The sequence below is a fragment of the Calypte anna genome, chromosome 8 (genome assembly GCF_003957555.1).
Source record: "Calypte anna isolate BGI_N300 chromosome 8, bCalAnn1_v1.p, whole genome shotgun sequence".
NCBI lineage: Eukaryota > Metazoa > Chordata > Aves > Apodiformes > Trochilidae > Calypte > Calypte anna.
In genome coordinates, this window is record NC_044254.1 from 4126040 (window position 1) to 4144082 (window position 18043).

The 18043-nt window shown below is 39.8% G+C and overlaps 1 protein-coding gene across 4 annotated transcripts in view; it reads right to left on the reverse strand.

Annotated features, from left to right (window-relative positions):
* Positions 1 to 18043, reverse strand: part of RASAL2 (RAS protein activator like 2) — a 173244-nt gene that overhangs the window by 47241 nt on the left and 107960 nt on the right. For all 4 annotated transcript variants that reach the window (XM_030455339.1, XM_030455340.1, XM_030455338.1 and 1 more), the window contains exon 4: positions 200 to 306. In XM_030455339.1, coding sequence (XP_030311199.1) covers positions 200 to 306 — 107 coding nt within the window. The remainder of the gene's footprint in view (positions 1 to 199; positions 307 to 18043) is intronic.

The following is an 18043-nucleotide window of genomic DNA, read 5'->3' on the forward strand; positions in this document are numbered from 1 at the left end:
AGAAATCTCTTGATAATACATGACAGTTGATAGCAATACATCTTGGTCTACAGAAATAGTAACTAAATGCTCTTCCCTGCTCCCCTCTCCTCAGCTCACCCCCCCACCCCCAATCTTTAGTTATACAATGTAATATTTTAATATTTTCCTCTGATTCAATGAGAAAAAAAATCCTCCTTTGGAGGAAAAGCAAACTTACTGGCACTTTGAAAGGAGAAGTATTCGAAGCATCCATGGAGTTGGTTTTCTCAGAAGTGCTGGTCCCGGAGATGCTCCGTCTGCGAGGAGATCTCTCTGCTGGGACCTCTAAGGAACAGGAAAAAAAAAAAAACCAAGGTGAATGGGTGCTGGGGGGAGGGGAATAGTCAGGTTTTATGCCCTATAGGACAGACACCTCAGCAAAGTTTGAAGTGCTCTAGTAAACTGCTGAATAACACCTATTTTTCTCCACCTTTATCACTAAATTACAGTGGCATTCCCACTGACAGAGTCAAGATTGTAAATCTGATTTGAATAGAGGCAACAGGCAATTAAAATAAAAAATAGTGAAGATCAATACCCAAGCATATTTAGTAGTCTATTACAGTCTGTGAGATAGAATTCAGAGATTTATTTTTTTTAATATAAGCAATGCAGTAACTAACAGATAACTACAACTGCACAGAGAGGCTCAATTTTAGTCACAGCTGAACACAATTTGACAAAGGTCAAAGTCTGCTCTTACATGATCACACTATTTGGTCAAATAATGCAACTAGCAGAAGACTCATAACTGCCTGGGTAATATGACATATATATATCTCTGCATATAAAAAAATTAGGTCAGCTTCTCATTCTGGCAATATGATCTTACTAAGATATGACTTTGGCATCTTAAATCCATGCAGGCTGATCTAATGAGCATAAATATTCATAGAAGAGGCACTTAAATCTTTTTTGAGTATAAATCCTAGAATAAAGGCATAAAAGTGTACAGGCTATTAAAAATCTCTACACAAGCACATTATATACATATACACATTTTTAATATTTATCCAGATACACACACACATACGTACAGATACCTTTATCACAACTGCTGCCCATCTCCAGCTCAATTGCCAGATTTAAAGGAATCCAGCTTCACAAAACATTCCCCACCACGGGGAAAGAAAAAAATCACTTCCTAGCAGAAAATCCATTGTCATTTTCTGAATCTTGAAGAAAAAGAGTAAGCCATGACTCCAGACAATGACATTTTGACTCCTGTCATTTTCCTTTCGGGAGCCAAGATGCAGCTTAAACTTCAATTCCTGGCCCTGGGGATCTGTGCTACTTCCACTTAGGAGAAAGCTGGGTCCCTCTCTTCCCCCCCCCTTCCCACGGCTTGCAGAGAGCAAGCAAGTGGAAAAGAAACACACAGGACTGCAGCTATTCAATCAATCGCTCCGGCTGCACATCCTCATTAGTTACTTTCAGGCTATTAACAGACGCCCAACTGCCGGCTTCCCTCTGCTACAGAAAATTTCACTGTACATCCTGATTCACAGCAGCAAAAAAAAAAAAAAAAAAAAAAAAAAGAAAGGTTTTCAGAGAGAGAGAGACAGCCAGCTGGTGCCGCAAGAGCTGTGTTTTCCTCCCAATAATCTAAGACAAAATGAGAAAAGGCTTCTTCAGGGATGGCATTACTCGTCTTGTGCACACCGGATTTTAATGTCACCGGCGCTATAATACGAATCTCTGTGGATGCTTGAAGAATGACAAAATGGAGCATACTGAGCAAGAGGCTAAGAAACCAGGACCCTGCAGTATTAGTGCCTCACACTGTAGGTGTTAAATCTTTCCAAAAAACCCAGACCCCTACCATTCAGCTTATCAGTCTGCTTGTAACCACCGATGGGGAAAGAACTGCTAAGGAGAACAGCCTCCTAACCTGGAGAAATGAAGATTCACCTACAGAGTACAGCAACCACTGGAAAATGGGCAGGGCACAGCTGCCAACCATGAGGATGATACACAAGCCCTGCACACACCAAGTACATTGTGGGCTGTCAAAGCTTGCACGGTGACTGGGATAATGCAACGTGAATTTGGGGGAGATTTCTCCTTCAGCTGATGAGCTCCTTTCTCTTCCAGCTAAGGAGGCATCGCCTGTTACAGTGCTTAAGGGTAAGTCCCTGTCAGGGCACCTTTAGAGAACAAAGCACTTGGAGCAGGGCCAGTGCTAGCCCAAGGTTTTTGAATAACTGGCAGTGTCACCATCTCAGGAGCCTTTGCTGAGGTTGCTGTTTCATCTGAGGATCCGCTCTTTTCTGCTGCTGACCTCCTCCCCCTGCCTCTCTGAAGGGAAACTTATTTCCTGCAGCACCTGTAAGTACTGCTCTTCCAGAAAGAGCTGTAGTCTGTGGGATTTAAATTACTGCTTCTGCTGTTCTCACTGTAAACGTAGCAAAAGCAAATGGGAGTGATATATTCACTGTGAACTGGAGACTATAGCGAGCACCTTTTATTTTACATCACACAGTAATGTGTAACAGAATAGGTTTGGCTTCTGCCACTTCTCACATGCAGGAAATCACATCAAAGCTGCTTCAGTAATTTAACACACTGTTAGCTTTGCTGAGTTATATAGGAAGGCAAGAGCCAGAATCCCCACTATTTCCAACACCAGGTTCTGCAGGAAGGGCAGTTTAGGAAAAAGTTTAAGTTGAAAGTGAATGGAGTTGAAAAGCTACAAGAAACATGCCTGGCTCTCCCTGTCTTTGCTCTTCCCCCCACATACACCCAACAACAACTCATGTTCTCTGCAAATAAAACACTGGGATCCCATTGGTAAAATAAGTTTCTTCTGTTCTCAGTTCATCACAGAACTGTAGCAAATAAGGAAGGGAAAATGAGATGTTCTCAAGGTTCCCACAATGAACTAAAAAGAAAACTACCTTTCCCTCTCAAAACCATTAGCAAAAAACCACCATGCTCAGTCTCAGGAAAAAAAGTCCCAACAAAATTGTAAAGATATGTAAACTGGAAATCCAAAACCTGAAGCAACCTGCTGTGATGCCTTCAGAACACTATTTTTGCTGAATCGTGTAGGAAAATCTATACTGCCACCACCAGAAAAAAAAAAAGTTCCATCCCCTGCTCCAGAAAATAATGCTAGAGGATGCTCTTGCATAATCTTCACCTGCTGTAAAAATCAATGCACCTTGCATTGCCTTAGTATTAAATTACAACTGCTTTCTGCACTGCTCACTCTCAGGGACCAAGACTACAGATAAATCAAGACTATAGATAAATCACATTGTTTCTATGGATAAGCAATAACCCTTTTCATCCACCCTCAGTTTCTCAGAAGAAAACCAAACCAAAACAAAAAACCAAACCAAAAAACAACCCAAAAGAAACTAAAAACCCAGACGAAAAAGGCAGCCTGATTTAAAAAAAAATAAAAATTAACCCATCAAGTGAGGTGTAAACATCCCTATGGGACATGTAATTTATCATCCCATAGGTATGTGAAACGTGGTAACACTTCTGTAAATAAATATTTATGCAAATAAAAATTCATGCACTACATTGTAATCTTCAGTTATAAATTAAGCCCATTACTAAGGAATGGTGGATGCCTCTGAAAACAGAACTGGCCATGGATAGAAGGAAGGTAGGGTATATAAGGATATAAGGAAGGGCTCTCTTTGCATCTTCATATTGCATAACTCCATCTTTCAGCAACACCAAAGCTTGTTCTGCTGGCAAGAAACCAGGTTTGTGTTTAAGAGGTGCCACTTACTACTCTGACTAGAGGTGATGATTCCTCTCCTTAGAAGACAACCACCTTGGTCACAGTGGTGCAGCCTCAATGACCTCCAGCCAGGAGATCTGAATTTCCCCTTGCTGGGTTCTCTGGCCAGTTGAAATACACAACCTTGGTGCTGTGGGAATTTGTATTGCACTATGAAAAGTTTTTTCTTAGGCCGGGAGAAACAGATTAAACCTCCCAGCACTGCAGGACAGTACTTGCTACTCTATCTCCCTTTTTCTGAGTTAGAAATGGATTGGAAAAGGGCAGGAAAAACAATCATGAACAAAGAAACAGCCTCAGGGGTTAGAGTGAAAAGAATAAAGTTACTGAACTTGCAAAGAAGGTCACAGAAACACAAGTTACAGGAGTTCCTGTCATTTTGCAAAGGGCAATGCAACAAAATGACTGCGTGGTGCCAGTGTCAAGACTGCTGCACCTTTCAGACTGGGCTTGTGTCCTCCCTGCAACATTTCCAGACCTGGGTTCTTTCTTATGAAGTCCAGGAGGTGACTCTAAAGCAGTTCTAAAGGCCTACCTGAAGATGCAAAAAGGTAACCACACTGGTAAACATAATTCTTGTCTGTCATTATTCATAAATAGGTGGTGCTGGTCTCTGCCAGAGTGAACAACAGGTCAGACTACCTACCCCAGGATGGCAGGTCCTACATTTCTATTATGTCCAGCCACATTCTGCAACACTGACCTTTCAGCAACCCCAGCTTTTAACAGTTCACAACAATCAACCCAAACTCACAATCAAAGTCACCATTTTACCAGTTGTGACTTTCAGAAGTTCATAACAACACACAGCTGAGCTCCTGCAACATCCTTCACTCCAACATGCAAGAAAGATTTGTGAAAGGCTGCACTTAACATTCACTGGAAAAAAAATCTGTACTACTCACAAAAAAATAATTAATGTTTCTTTCCCAAGACAGGTTTTGTTAAGCAATAAATAAATAAATCCATCCTTAAATTCATTCTACAAATATGTTTAGTTTGCATCCTTGTGTTATCTATCTATCAGACTGCTGCTATGTATTCCCTACAGAATGGAAAAATAAAAGAAATACACAATAAGATCTCAGGGACTGAGACTTCTTTTGTTTGTGTGCACACATCTGATATGATGGTACCTCAGTCTGCAACTAGAGAGGATAGAGGGTAAGATTCATAAAAAGAATCAATTCATTCTGCCTCTCAAGTCCAGCTTAATTACAGGCATTGGAAAAATACAAACCCACTTCACCATGGACAACTACCTACCCAGAACCAAGTGTTTCCTAAAGACTACCTCTCAGGTGCACTTAAATTAAAAAAAGCTGAAACAAAACAAAACCCCACCCAAATATTTTTACCCCTTCTCTATAGCTAACTTGGCACTCCCCATAAGAAAATGCTGCTTGTCAGAGCAGTACAGAACAATCAAAACCAACCTTCCAATTAGCCTCTCATCTGAAGGATCAATAAACCACACACATTATGTCCCTTTTTTTAAAGCAAAACGTGCCCTTGTTTTAAATGCTGTAAGCATCCTGTAGCAATAGTTCCTACCAGACAAAAAGTTACATCTGAATATTTACCTTTTATCTAAGCCATTTTAGACATTCTTCTGCCTGAATGAGTTATCATACATTTCAAACGTGGTAACACCAAGAGGCATCTTCCCAGGATGCAGACCAGCCAGATTGTCCTGAACAGGCCCCATTTCTGCCCCCAAGAGTTTGCAGTCTTAATTTGAAATGAGGCACTAGTAGAGTGTGATAGACACTACAAGGGAGGCAGGAGGGAAGAATTACATTAAACAAATCAGACATGAAAATTAAGTAAGCTACTCTTCATGGGCCTCTGAGTAATTATTAATTTTTCAAATAAACCTTGTAGTAATTATCTCCAGATAAATAACTGAATCCTAAGGAGTGATAATAAGAGTATCTTTAGGATGGATTTGGGAAAAATATGATCTTTGTTATTGAGGATTTGTAAGGACAGCATAGACAGGTGTTTGCCTCAAAGAGGATGGACAGAAGAGATACTGCTGGGGACTTGGCAATGGACTAAAAAGGACTAAAGGAATTCAACGCCTCTTTCAGTGCTATATTCTACTCTATCAAAAACCCAGTTAGTCTTACAGACTATCTACAAAAGAAATACAGAATAGAACCCTGCAGCACATGACTTTTTGTGACTTACTATTTATTTTGCAAGCACACTTAAAGAAATAATGGGCTCAAACCTAAGCTTGGAAAAGTTGGAGCATTTCTGGGTGTGCTGCTGGCAGCTGGTTTTTGAAGGTGTTATTCATAGATGCAACCACCAGCTACATGATTTACTACAGAGACAAACAGATTTAGTCTTTGTTTCATGGACACCAGGAACTAGAGAGCTTGGTTTTTAACCTTAAAAAGAAGAGTACAACAAAACTTACAGCTTGCAGGGCAGGAAACTGAATCAAACCAAAAGAGTGATCCTGCCTTTCTACTCCAATATATTTTTATTAACTGTTTTCATAGTGAGTCCATCACCCACCTTCCATAAATAAGGAAGGTGCTTGTTTGACCCTAATGGTTTGGTTAAAATGTAACATACATATATATATGATTTTTTAAAAAGTCTTGCATGCATGAACAAATACTCATCAAGTGGGAATATTCAGTGGGGCTGCTAATTCAAGTATTTTAATTTCAAATAAACTACTGTACTAAGCCTATTAAAAAGGGATTAGCTAATTCATTTTTAGAGCCCTTTTAAAATAAATAAGCATTTCATCAAGTACAAAAATTCAGCATGCTCCAAGGCAGTTCATGATACATCAGTACAGCATATATAGTTCCATAACATGGCATTCACAACTCTGTTAAGACTGAGGAGACTGTTTTTGTGTCATTGCCTCTTTAGAGTCATCTCAGAGTGCACATGTGACAGCACTAATGAGACAGACATCCTGGGTGCAGTCAGGAGTTACTTATGGTTTCTGCTATCCTGGTGAGAACACACAAGAAATTAGAGACAGTAATAAAAAGCAGAATGATAGAAAGCTCTAGGAAATATACCAGAAGAAACAACAAGAAGCATCTGAACAGCACCTCTCAGATGATGCCACCTAATGAAATGCAAAGCCCCATATAAAAAGAAATAAAAATGCTAATATTTTATCTTGGAGTAAGCACTCTTTCATTTTGCTTACTTGGGCTCAATTCACAGACTTAAAAAAGTTCATAAAAGTTTAACTAAATGCCAGTAGAAGAGGCTTAAGGTAAAAGCAAATCCATAAACCTTGATCCATTTTAAGGCGCAAAGTCCAAGTTTGCATTCTGACTAAAATGCATCATGCAAATTCTACAAGGAAAAAGTTGAAATCTGCAGTGATATCTTTTCCACATTTATAAAGACAACTAAACAGGGGGAGAAAAGCCACAAGAAGATTCACCAGAGAGAAAGTACCCAACAGCACACTGAACTGGATCACAGTTGCCAAATCTGGAGAAGGAAATACACAGAAAACTGCAAAGCTCACTTGCTACAGAACTTCATTATCAACTGGATACCACTTAATTTATAAACTCTCCCAGTCCATTAGCAGGGATTTTAAAAGAAGATACTGTGTTTAACTAGGTATTGAGTTGATCAGACAAGCCTTGCCAGATGATCCAGGTGAATGTAAGAGATTTTTAATTTACAGACTGGTAATTGTGTTGCTGTTAGGCAACTTGCATTGTGCTGGCACATAAAAGAACTAGTGCCCAGTCCAGAAGATGCATATCAAGCAACCTAAATGATAGTTTGAATCAGTTAATAGACATGTAAGTCCTGATTCCTAAAGGACTATATAATCTGAAAGACAAGACCTAGCATGCAAATCAGATGAATACTCTGAGAAGGCCGGAAGAAGGGGCAAGAATATTACAGCAGAGAATATTTTTTTTTATTTCAGGCATTTGCTTTCATAGTTTCTTTTCACAGAGGGTTGGAAGGAAACTGCATGTGGCATTTAGTGAGTACAACATCAGATGTTATTAGACCAATGCACTCACTTTTGAGACAGAGGAACTAATCCTCCAGCTCTACAAACTCGAGTCAGAAACGACACAGATGCACATCTGCAAACCATTCAACATACCCTCTGCATGATGTCTGTGGCTGTACAAAATTTGGGATAGTTGCCCTTTTTTAATGTCCTCATGCCTCAGCCTCCTAAGCCTCCTTTAACAGTGGACTCTCCACACAGCAATAAAAATTGTCTGGACAACTGTGACAACACAAAGCAGACACAGGGAGCTGGTGCACATGACCTGGAGACACTGATGTCCTTGTTAGTCCCTAATGATCTTGGACTGCCCCTGCTAATTCAAATTACCTTGTGTTTGCTGTGGAGAGATTGCACACAGACAATTAAGGCAGGTCAGCTGATGCATGGCAACTTATTCCTGCAGTGTAATATGTTTAAAGTTTTATGACTTTGAAACACATTAGTGTGATGTCAATATTTATCATCCTTATTAAACAACAGCCTTGAGCCACCGCTTTCAAAACTCATCTTTTTACTCTCTGCAAAGGGGCTGTGAATCGAGGCACTCTCTAAAAAGCAATCCTTTGCTCTAGTTATTGGGATATTCCCACAAGTAACTGGCTCTTGGATGCACCAAAAACTGACAGCTCTTCCTCCTTGCTCTCCACAGGCCAGAAGGCTGCTCTGAGCTTCAGTACCTCTTGCTCACTATGGCTGGATTAAACAACCCCAAGCAGTAAGAATTATTGTTATGGACACAGAAAGAAGGAAAAAAAACCCAAACAAACCATACTGTAGGCATCTGAGGGATGTCACTGAACCTTAAATACAACCCCAGAGTTAAGACAGCATTTAAGAAATGGGAAGTCTTTTAAGAGATAATGTAAATAAAAATATTTATTTGGAGGAAAAAAAATGCTACCTTAAGTAGATGAGATTTGCAATACCCTTCACATTCCAGGCTGACACTTCCTGGGGTGAGATTTAGGGGACACATTAAGCATCTCTTGGAGAGAAGAGGGGGGAAACAAACCATGGATGCATTCAAGTAAGGGTGGTAAGTGGGAATCTCCTGGTGTGATATTCCCAAAGAAAGCCACTTTACAATGAAGGGTTAGCAAATGAAAATAAACCCTGTGGGAGTCCTTTATTTTCCTCCCACATTCTGTACTGTTCTGGACCTGCTAAATAAGAGAACTGCTACTTTAGAGTCTACTGTAAACTCCATCTAGTGAAGAGAGCTCAGGCACACCAAGTATCTGAATATGGTCTGGATGGAGGACACCAAACCAGGGGGAAATAGCAGCTGGATTGGTTGTCACACACTTAACAGACAGACAAAGATCCCCAGTGATGACTACTGCATCTTGGGAAGAAAAAGGAAAATATATTTTAGCAGATACTGTAACAAACATGATTTAAAATAGTCCATGGAAAGGAAGAGAGGCACATATATCAAGAAGGCTGTCTGAGCAACTCAGTACCTGGAATTCATCAAAATAGAAAGAAAACAGCCTTCAGCCTGAGAACAACAGGAGCCATCAAGGAGAGAGACTGAATGATTTGTAGTGATGGAATTAAAGAACAAAACCAAATAACAACAGTGTAACATAGCAACAACTCAAAGGAAAAGACAAAACAATAATCAGCCTCTACCTGTGAATTTTGTTAAAAACAATTTCAGCCTCTACTGTTATTTACACAGGACTATAAATAAAAGAACAGTTTCAATTTTCTACCTGGATGCAGTTAAACTGATGTGTAAGTATCAATAAAAAGAGCACAGGATTGTTTGATTGTGCTTCCTAGATTTAATTTCTAGTCTAGAGAGGAATCCCATGGCTTAGATTTTTATTCCACATGCATCTAAACATTACTCTTAAGAGGAAAAGTGTCAGGTTCCTCTGTTTCACCTTACTACCATCAAAAAGTTGGTAAGGGGGAAGTAAAGTGACAGAAAAGAGTGGAAGCAGACTGAACCCAGTGATCAGCTGGTCAAATGGCAGAGAGAAGCAAAACAGACCTGCAAGTAACAGTGTTTATTCCTGAAATGACTTTTCAGATGGCACATGTCCCTTTATAAATTGACCTTGGCCCAGAGTGTGCAACTATTTCGAACAGATAGTAACAAAATTTAATTAACACTTACAGACCACTTAAAAGCTTGTAAGAAGAAACAATGTCAGGTAACTGAGGGATTGAAGAAATTAAGCACCAGTGAAAGTAGCAAAGGCTTCCTAATAAAGTGTTATGTAAAAAAAGAAAAAAGAAAAAAAGAAAAAAAAAAATACAATTAGTGCCCTACCGTACCAAGAAAGGAGAGGAGGCTTTTCTCATCTTCTGTGCTGCTATCCAGCCACTCAGCCACATCACCAGGAGAAAGAAGACTCATTCTCCAGCCAGAAAACTTTTCCATACAGAAAACAATAAATGAACGAAGCAGGGCACAAAGGGTGAGGAGGAGCTGATGGTCTTGGGATTCCAGTACTTGCAGTTATTGTCTACAGTGACAAAATGAGAGCGTGATCCTGCCCACTTCTCTCAGCCCTGTGTCTGACAGCCCATACTTACAAGCCAGGCATGGGTGGGAGCAGTAAAGGGGATCTATACTTGTTATCCCTTTGTGTCAGCTCTCAGTCCAAGGAAGGCATAGAAAGAAGGCAAAAAAAATAAAAATAAATGGGGAGCAGGGGAAACTGAGCTTTTAAAATGCAAAAGAGGCAGCAGATTATGGTAGAATCGGTTGAAGTAAAAAGGAGAAATAAATCTCAGTGCTGAAGCAGCTCAAGTAAGTCAGCACAATAGCTCCTCATCTAAGTGTTAGATATCCCTGTAATTCCTTATAGTGTTGGCTTTGTTTGTAGGCTCAGGTACTATGCTTTATGCTAAAAGAAAACCCAGCAAGCTTCGAGGCAATTCAAACACCCTCCCCACTACTGAAGAGCCTGCATTCCCCTGTTTACAAGCCCTTTCCTGCTCCAGCCTTACAGCAGCATCCCAGCCCTTCTTGCAATCAATTTGTTCATGCAAGGGCAGGTTGATCAATCCCTGAATAGGAAGCTCCCCCCCTCCTACCCTCCCTTCCTCCCTCTCCCCTCCTCCTGCATGGCGGCGGCATTGATCGGGAATAATGGAATCTGCTGCCAAGAGCAGCATGAGAGGAAGGAGCTGCTCCTCTTCCTCAGCTCAGCACTCACAGGGCAGCTGGGAAGAAGGTAAGGAGAGAGCAGCCTTCCTGGGGGTTCAAAGAAGTCAAAGAAGTCACCAAGCCTGACAGTCAGTTATTAATTTAACAACAGCAACCAAAAAAAAAAAAAGATAAATGGGAAATAATTCTGCTCTGTCTAGACAGCGAGCTTGCTCTGCACAGCTTTGCAATGAGGATCTGTCATCCTGACTTTATGAAGGGTCACATTTAGAGGATGTGTAGGATATGATTTACTTTACACCAAAGAGCAGGTTACAGGTTTACACATGCACAAGCAGAGAGGAATCCTTGTAAGTGAGGGACTCCTGGGCCCCACAAGTAAAAACTGCCTGTGTCCTCAGGGGATGGAGCTGATGCTCTGATCAAACTGCACTCTTTAAAGAGACAGCTGCCTTTTGTTCACCACTTTCTGAATCTGTCTTTATTTTAAATAATTTACAGAGTTGCCAATCCCTATTACAAACCCTGATGCTTGGTGACCACTGAGTAAAACCCAAGGCAGAAGAGCGACACCAAAAAGCCATTAGATCAGCAAAGTGAAGGATTAGATACCAACAACTGAGGTAAAAACAAGCTCTCAAGTCCCAGCAAGGAAGAAAAATCCAATTACTAAGACAAAATGTAGCAAGTATTATTTGTGCTGGACAGATGCTTTTATAAAACACCTGCCAAGCAGGGCAGATGCTATAGAGAATCCATAATTAATGAGGGAACATGGTACAGGCAGTTTGGGAGGGAAGCGCCACAGCAGCATGGAAGGCTTAGCCCAGCAGTTCCCACTCAGGATGTGGATGCCTCCACATGAACAGAGGGATAAAAAATAAAACAAAACAGAGAAACATTTCCTACACAATATAAAACCCCAAAATAGAATTACATCAGATGTATTTCTCATCTATGCAAAAAATAACTTTTTTTTTTTTTTTTTGAGAAAATGAGCTTTTCCAATGATTTTTACAGTGTGTGTGGGAGGATGACATTTTGTCCAACTTCTGCAAGCATAATCTTCTTTAAGTTGAGACTACGCACACTGATGATGTAAATCTCCTTGCAATATGAATGGAATTAAAAAAAAATTAGAGAGAGGATTATATAACTATTTCCTTCTCTCTGGTTGGTCAATATCAAGCAAAAATCTCACCTCCTTCCTTCTATGAAAAAAATACTGTGCCCACAACCACCTGACTGTCCTCCCATTCAAACCTGCTCTAATTTGTAATATTAACTACAACTCCATAAATACCAGGTTCTAGCAAAAATAAAGTTAAGAGCATTGATTTCCCATGAATGCTTAGCAATTTTGCCTCCTTTTTAGTACAGCTTGTGTACAGATCTTGTTTGCCTTCCTAGCTGCCTCATCCTGTATCCTAATTTAGCTTTATTCATCCCTTTCAATGTTTTATAATGTTCATAATAACAGGGGAAGCATATTAAACATCAAATATGAAATTGGCTCATTGGAGCATTTTAAAATATGGGAACATTAAAAACTTCTTTAAAAATTAAAGCAGAACTGGAAAAGACCTCAGTCAGAAGGATTGACCCAGGAACTGAAATGGCATTAAATTTTTTCACAACCAAACTTGTTTTGTGTGTTGACATTCATGAGGGAACACAAAAAAGGCTATCTCCCTATTTTTTATATTTTTGTGTGGTTTAACAGGTCACAACATCATGCAAGAAGCCTGTCTGTAATGGGCTGTCAGAAGGTGGAGGTGTACACATCTGAATGAAAGCATGAACGGAAAGTCCTTGTAAGAAAGTAAGTCACAAAACACCCCCCCAGTAGAAATCCAGAACCACTGACATTTGGAAACACTAAATACATTAAATTTAAAAGTAGAAATAATTATTACAATCATCTAACCTGATTTAAAACACCTTTAGAACCTCACTCAGTGACTCACAGCCACTCGTCGTATTATTTCTACTTGAACAAAGACAAAACCTTCCAGAAAAAAAAGGATATTTGACTGTAATCAGACACTACAGCCATAAAGAGCCAGTCACTCCTCTTGGTGAGCTGTTCCAATGCCTTATCCCACTTCTGTTTGCTCTGCAGCTCCAAGAATTAACTTGTCCAGCCTCATCACCCACAATCACTGATTCTCTCCATTACCAAATGGTGGTACCACAAACATGCTCCCTTTACATCCTTTGGACACCTAGCTTCAAACAATCACTTCCAAAACATCCTGGAACTCCTCTGTAACACTCATCTTAATTTTTAAACCTTTTGCTGAGCAAGAAAAACAGAGACTAAGCTTGCTCCACAACTGACTGTAGCACTGGTCTCCCACTGAAGTTTGCCAGAAACAGTCTTAACAGCTTCTTAAATTTGCCTTTCTCCATCTTAAAATAGGTCTTGTACTCTAGAGCTTACCAAATGCTTGCAGAAAGACTTATCCAGATTTTCCAAGAGATTTAGTTTTTGAGATAAGCTGCAAATAAGTGAGAGGAATATTCAAAACATGACTCCCTTATTTCCATGCTCAGAGACCTACCTATACTGGGAAAGTTTGTTCAACCAATGCAAATGCAAGTACAGATGGATGTATTGACCAGAGTAATGCAAAAATGTGAAAATATCCTGTGCTCAGGAGTATAGAAAGGTAGGAGAGATCAGGAAAGGAGTAATAAAAAAAAAAAAAAAAATTAAAAACCAGAACTAAAACAATAGGAGTAAGAAGCAGCTAAGATCTCTGCCTTGAGAGAATGCTGTTTTCCAAAATTAGCACCAGCAGCCATCCAGAATATCCAGAATAGCAGGTGAAAACGTCAGAAAACTCCTTCAAAGTGTTTGGCTTCTTCCCCCCCAAGTTCTGAAAGCAGATGAGTCCACAAGGGTGAAAATTAATACCAAACCCTTTTGTTTTGGAACCTCTTCTATAAATGAACCACTTAAACCTCCTATACATCCCCAACTGGCAAATCTTGGCATTGCCATGAGTGAATGAGCTTCTGTTCCTTCCTGCAGCTATCAGAAATGTCACCTTCCTACAGTTCTGGGTTTGAAATTCATGAAGCTAAGCAGCTTTGCTATCCCATGGACTAAAAAAAATTAGTATTCTTGTGAAGTGAAACTGCACAGAAGCCTGAATGCTCAGATTTTTTTCCAGGAATTTCAGTAAACAACAATTCATTATATATGCAAATAATAAGAGCACAGATGCTTTCTAATGCAGATGCTTTGTAAGCACAAAGTACCAGTACTATTATAAATCATAACATACTAATGTTCTCTGAATGAAGCACTTAAAACAAGAGGAAAAAAGGATCTCTCTTGCACGAGGGACAGCCTCTGACAGACTGATGGATATGGCAACAGCCTGTAGATGATGTCTTCACAGCAATATACATCAGGCACTGCACACTCAAGTCATTATTATTAATATGTTTTACAGTTAATTTAGGAGTGAATAAAGACAGGATATTTGCACATTTGAAAAATGAAATGCTCTCTTCAGAACTCACCGTGGGTAGGGAGAGGACTATTTATTTATTTTATTTCAGTCAGGCAAAACCCTATCAAATAGCTTGCCAAAGTTGCAGCACTAGTTAATCCACAAGAAACAACAAACATCTGCTCCTCCAACTTCTGAATCAGTGTCATATGTACCTGACAACACAACTCATCCCTACACTTTTCCATTAGGAAACAGCAAGTTGAGTTTATTTGCCCCAGAAAAATGGGAGGCAGTGAGAGCTTTCCTATCCCATTCCATGCTACTGCACAGAGCAAGCAAACTAGATTGCAGATAAAGTTCTCCAGAGAGCTAAAAATATCAATTCTATGTGAAAAAGGCTCTGTTTCCCACAATAAATAATTTTAAATGCCTATCTAGAATGAAATAAGTTTGCTTTGAGAAGTGGTATTACAATATAACAGCCTTTTACCATGCTATAATCTAGTTCAAGAGCATCTGGACAGCCAAGGCTGAGTAACTCCTGTATAATGGATTCACAGTGGAAGATTTCCAATTATTCTGTGACACGAGTAACTTCTTGGCTTAAGCTACATAAGCAAAAGCAGTGTGTAATGCCATGACACAATCCCATGAACAAATTATGAGCACCTGAAAAGAGTAATTATAATGCAATGGAAATCAAGAGCAGATTTAAATCATGACATGATTAGATGTGGATAGTTGTGTTGGAGCACAGCAAATAGAAAGCACTTTTATCAGGAAAAAAAAAAGAAAATTGATGGACACTCAAGTCTTTCTTTAAACCAGTCCATTCTGTTGTGGAAAGTGAAATTATGCTGATGAAGTACCAGCCCACACATGAAGTGATTTTAGCAGAGTCACTGATCTTTAGCACTCACTCTCAAGAGCTCTCAGTCAGCTGAAGATGACAACCTCTACATGCCACAGCACTGATCTAATACTATTTTTTACCATGGTAATAGTTCCCTTTACTTTCCAGAGTGAATACCACTATCCTTCCAAACCCAGGTGAGATCAGAGACCTCACATAGTGGTTACTCAGGAGGGAGGCAGGGCACAGAATTTCCCAAGTACCAATCATGGGAGCAGTGAGGAATCCAGTGGCAGTGAAAGCTGCAACTGCTGCCAGCCTAGAAACATGAATAGGGACAGAAAGGCTCAAAATGAAAGTGAGAAAACCAACAAATCTTGAAGCTCTTCAGTACATAATACAGACAAGAGCTTCCTTTTACAAGCAGCATATTTAAAATGTCAGGAAGCTATTTTGACACAGTTTTGATAGGGTATTAGAGACAAACAGGGCAAAAACTGACACAAAAATTTAAACTGAACTCCAAGACTAAATATGTGAGCACAGTCACTGGCTTCTCAGACTAAATTCACTTAAGTCAGTAAGTGAATATTAGCCATTTTTCCTCACTTCCATCCCTGGAAAAATGATGGAGCAGCTTATTCTGGAGGTCATCTCTATGCACACGGAAAAGAAGGTTATCAGGAATAGTCAGCATGGATTTACCAAAAGGAAATCACGCTTGACTAATCTGATTGCCTTTACTGTCAGGGTTACAGAGCCCTGGAACAGGCTCCCCAGAGTCTCCTTCTCTGGAGACTTTTAGGACCCATCTGGATGCATTTCTGAGTGACCTGCCCTAGTTTTGGTCTTGCTCTGGCAGGGGGGTTGGACTTGATGATCTTCAGAGGTCCCTTCCAACCCCTGTAACTCTGTGATTCTGTGAAGGGACAGCCAAAGGGTTTCCCTACCCACTGAGCCTTTCTAGTAAAATCATCTGGCCTCATGGCTGGCTCTTCATCTTTAAGGAAAGCAGCAAATCCTTACCAGAGACACTTCAAAAACAGGTAAACATGTGAGCACAGTCATTGGCCTCTCAGACTAAATTACTTGGACACAAAGAATGACAAGTCTCAGCATAGAAGTTGGCTTATACTTCTCTTGCAATATAAACATACATCTAACTGCCTATATTAACCTAATCAAGGTCTCAAAATCTCTGTAACAGCAAGGAATGCCTTAAGAGACCTCCTACTACATTGTTCCTTTGATGTATAGGAACTATTTTGAGTATACACAGTATCTCTACATTGTAGACATGCTTTTCAGGTTAAAGAAGAACAGATGCCAGAAGCCTATGGAGCTTCTTGCTCTGAAGCTGAATTTTAAACCACTTTTAAAACAGTTCTTCAGTTTTTCCATCTTTTCCTCTGAACATTCAAATAAAACATAAACCAGGTGGCTTTTTTTAGCAGGATGGCTGCCTCACTTACACCTCTAGATCTCAGTATTGTATTTTCCCTGGCAAAACTGATGCAAGACTGTAATGATGGAGGGGCTGGAGATGAATCCTTCATGCTGCTGACTGTACCTGCCCACAAAATGAAGGTTTGCTGAGCCTAAGCCTATAGAGCCCTGTACTTTTTCCCTCTGTGACATATTAATATAAGAGATGCTTGAGGAGCACAGGAAAACTGAATCATACCATCAGCTTCAGGTCAACATGAGTGAGACATGTACAGCACAGATGTCCAGCATCATATAATAAAATAAACTTGTCTCTGTCTTGTGTCTGAGGAAGTAATCACAGAAGGAACCATCATGTTCTTTACCTACAGCAAGAAAGATGCAGTCTTAAATGATCTTTCTAAAATTACTGTAATTAAAGAGGCAAATTAGTGGGACTTTGGTTCGTGGGCATGCTAACCCTAAGTAAGCAGGTTCCAAAAGAACCAGCAACAGGGAAATTTTACTACTAAAGGTAACACCATCCTGTTATTGTTGTCCACCTTCTCATGAAAAAACATTTCACCAGTGCTGCTAGACTGTGATCCAACCAGAAGCACGAGGAGCTTGGACACAATTATTTCTGTCAGGGAGAAATGCTGCATTTTCAGAACTTCACTGATGCAGCAACCACGTTTTTTCCCCCATTTCCACAACAACTTAATGACATTTTTGTACTCAATCCAACTTCAGGTATCCTCAGCATAGCCAAAGGATCCAGCTAAGCTATGCAGATGACAGTTTTTAAGTATCTACTAATGACTACTGGAAAACCATTAAGCTAACTGGATTCTAAATTAGGGCCAAGACAATTATTTACAGAGTCATCCACTCTGGAGTGCCTTTACAAACTGTGAGCCATATGCCTTGTGTAAATAGTCATGTTGTACTGAAGTATGAATCCAGCAAGCTATATATTTAAGGAGCAGTATGGAAAGACTAATTAATTTCTGATGCTGGCATTTACACAATGACTTTTTTCCCAGGAATGTCTGTCTTAAGTATGAAGATTATTCTTTACCTCCAACCAAAAACATTGGGTGTTCAAAACAAACTTGAAAAAGGTCCTGAAAAAGCTTGAAAAAGGTCCTGAAAACAGGGAGCTGTAAAAGCAAACTCCACACTTCCCCAGATTTGCCAAGCACAAAGCTTGATATGGAAACCTTTGCTCAGTAACACTGTGAAAGTGGCAATTTATTGAGTCTCAAGAACTTCCCTTTAAGAGAGGATTTCTGAGCTAGAATCTTTGCAAAACTTGTTGAGCTTCTTCTAAAGTTATTCAGCATTAGAAATGTTACTT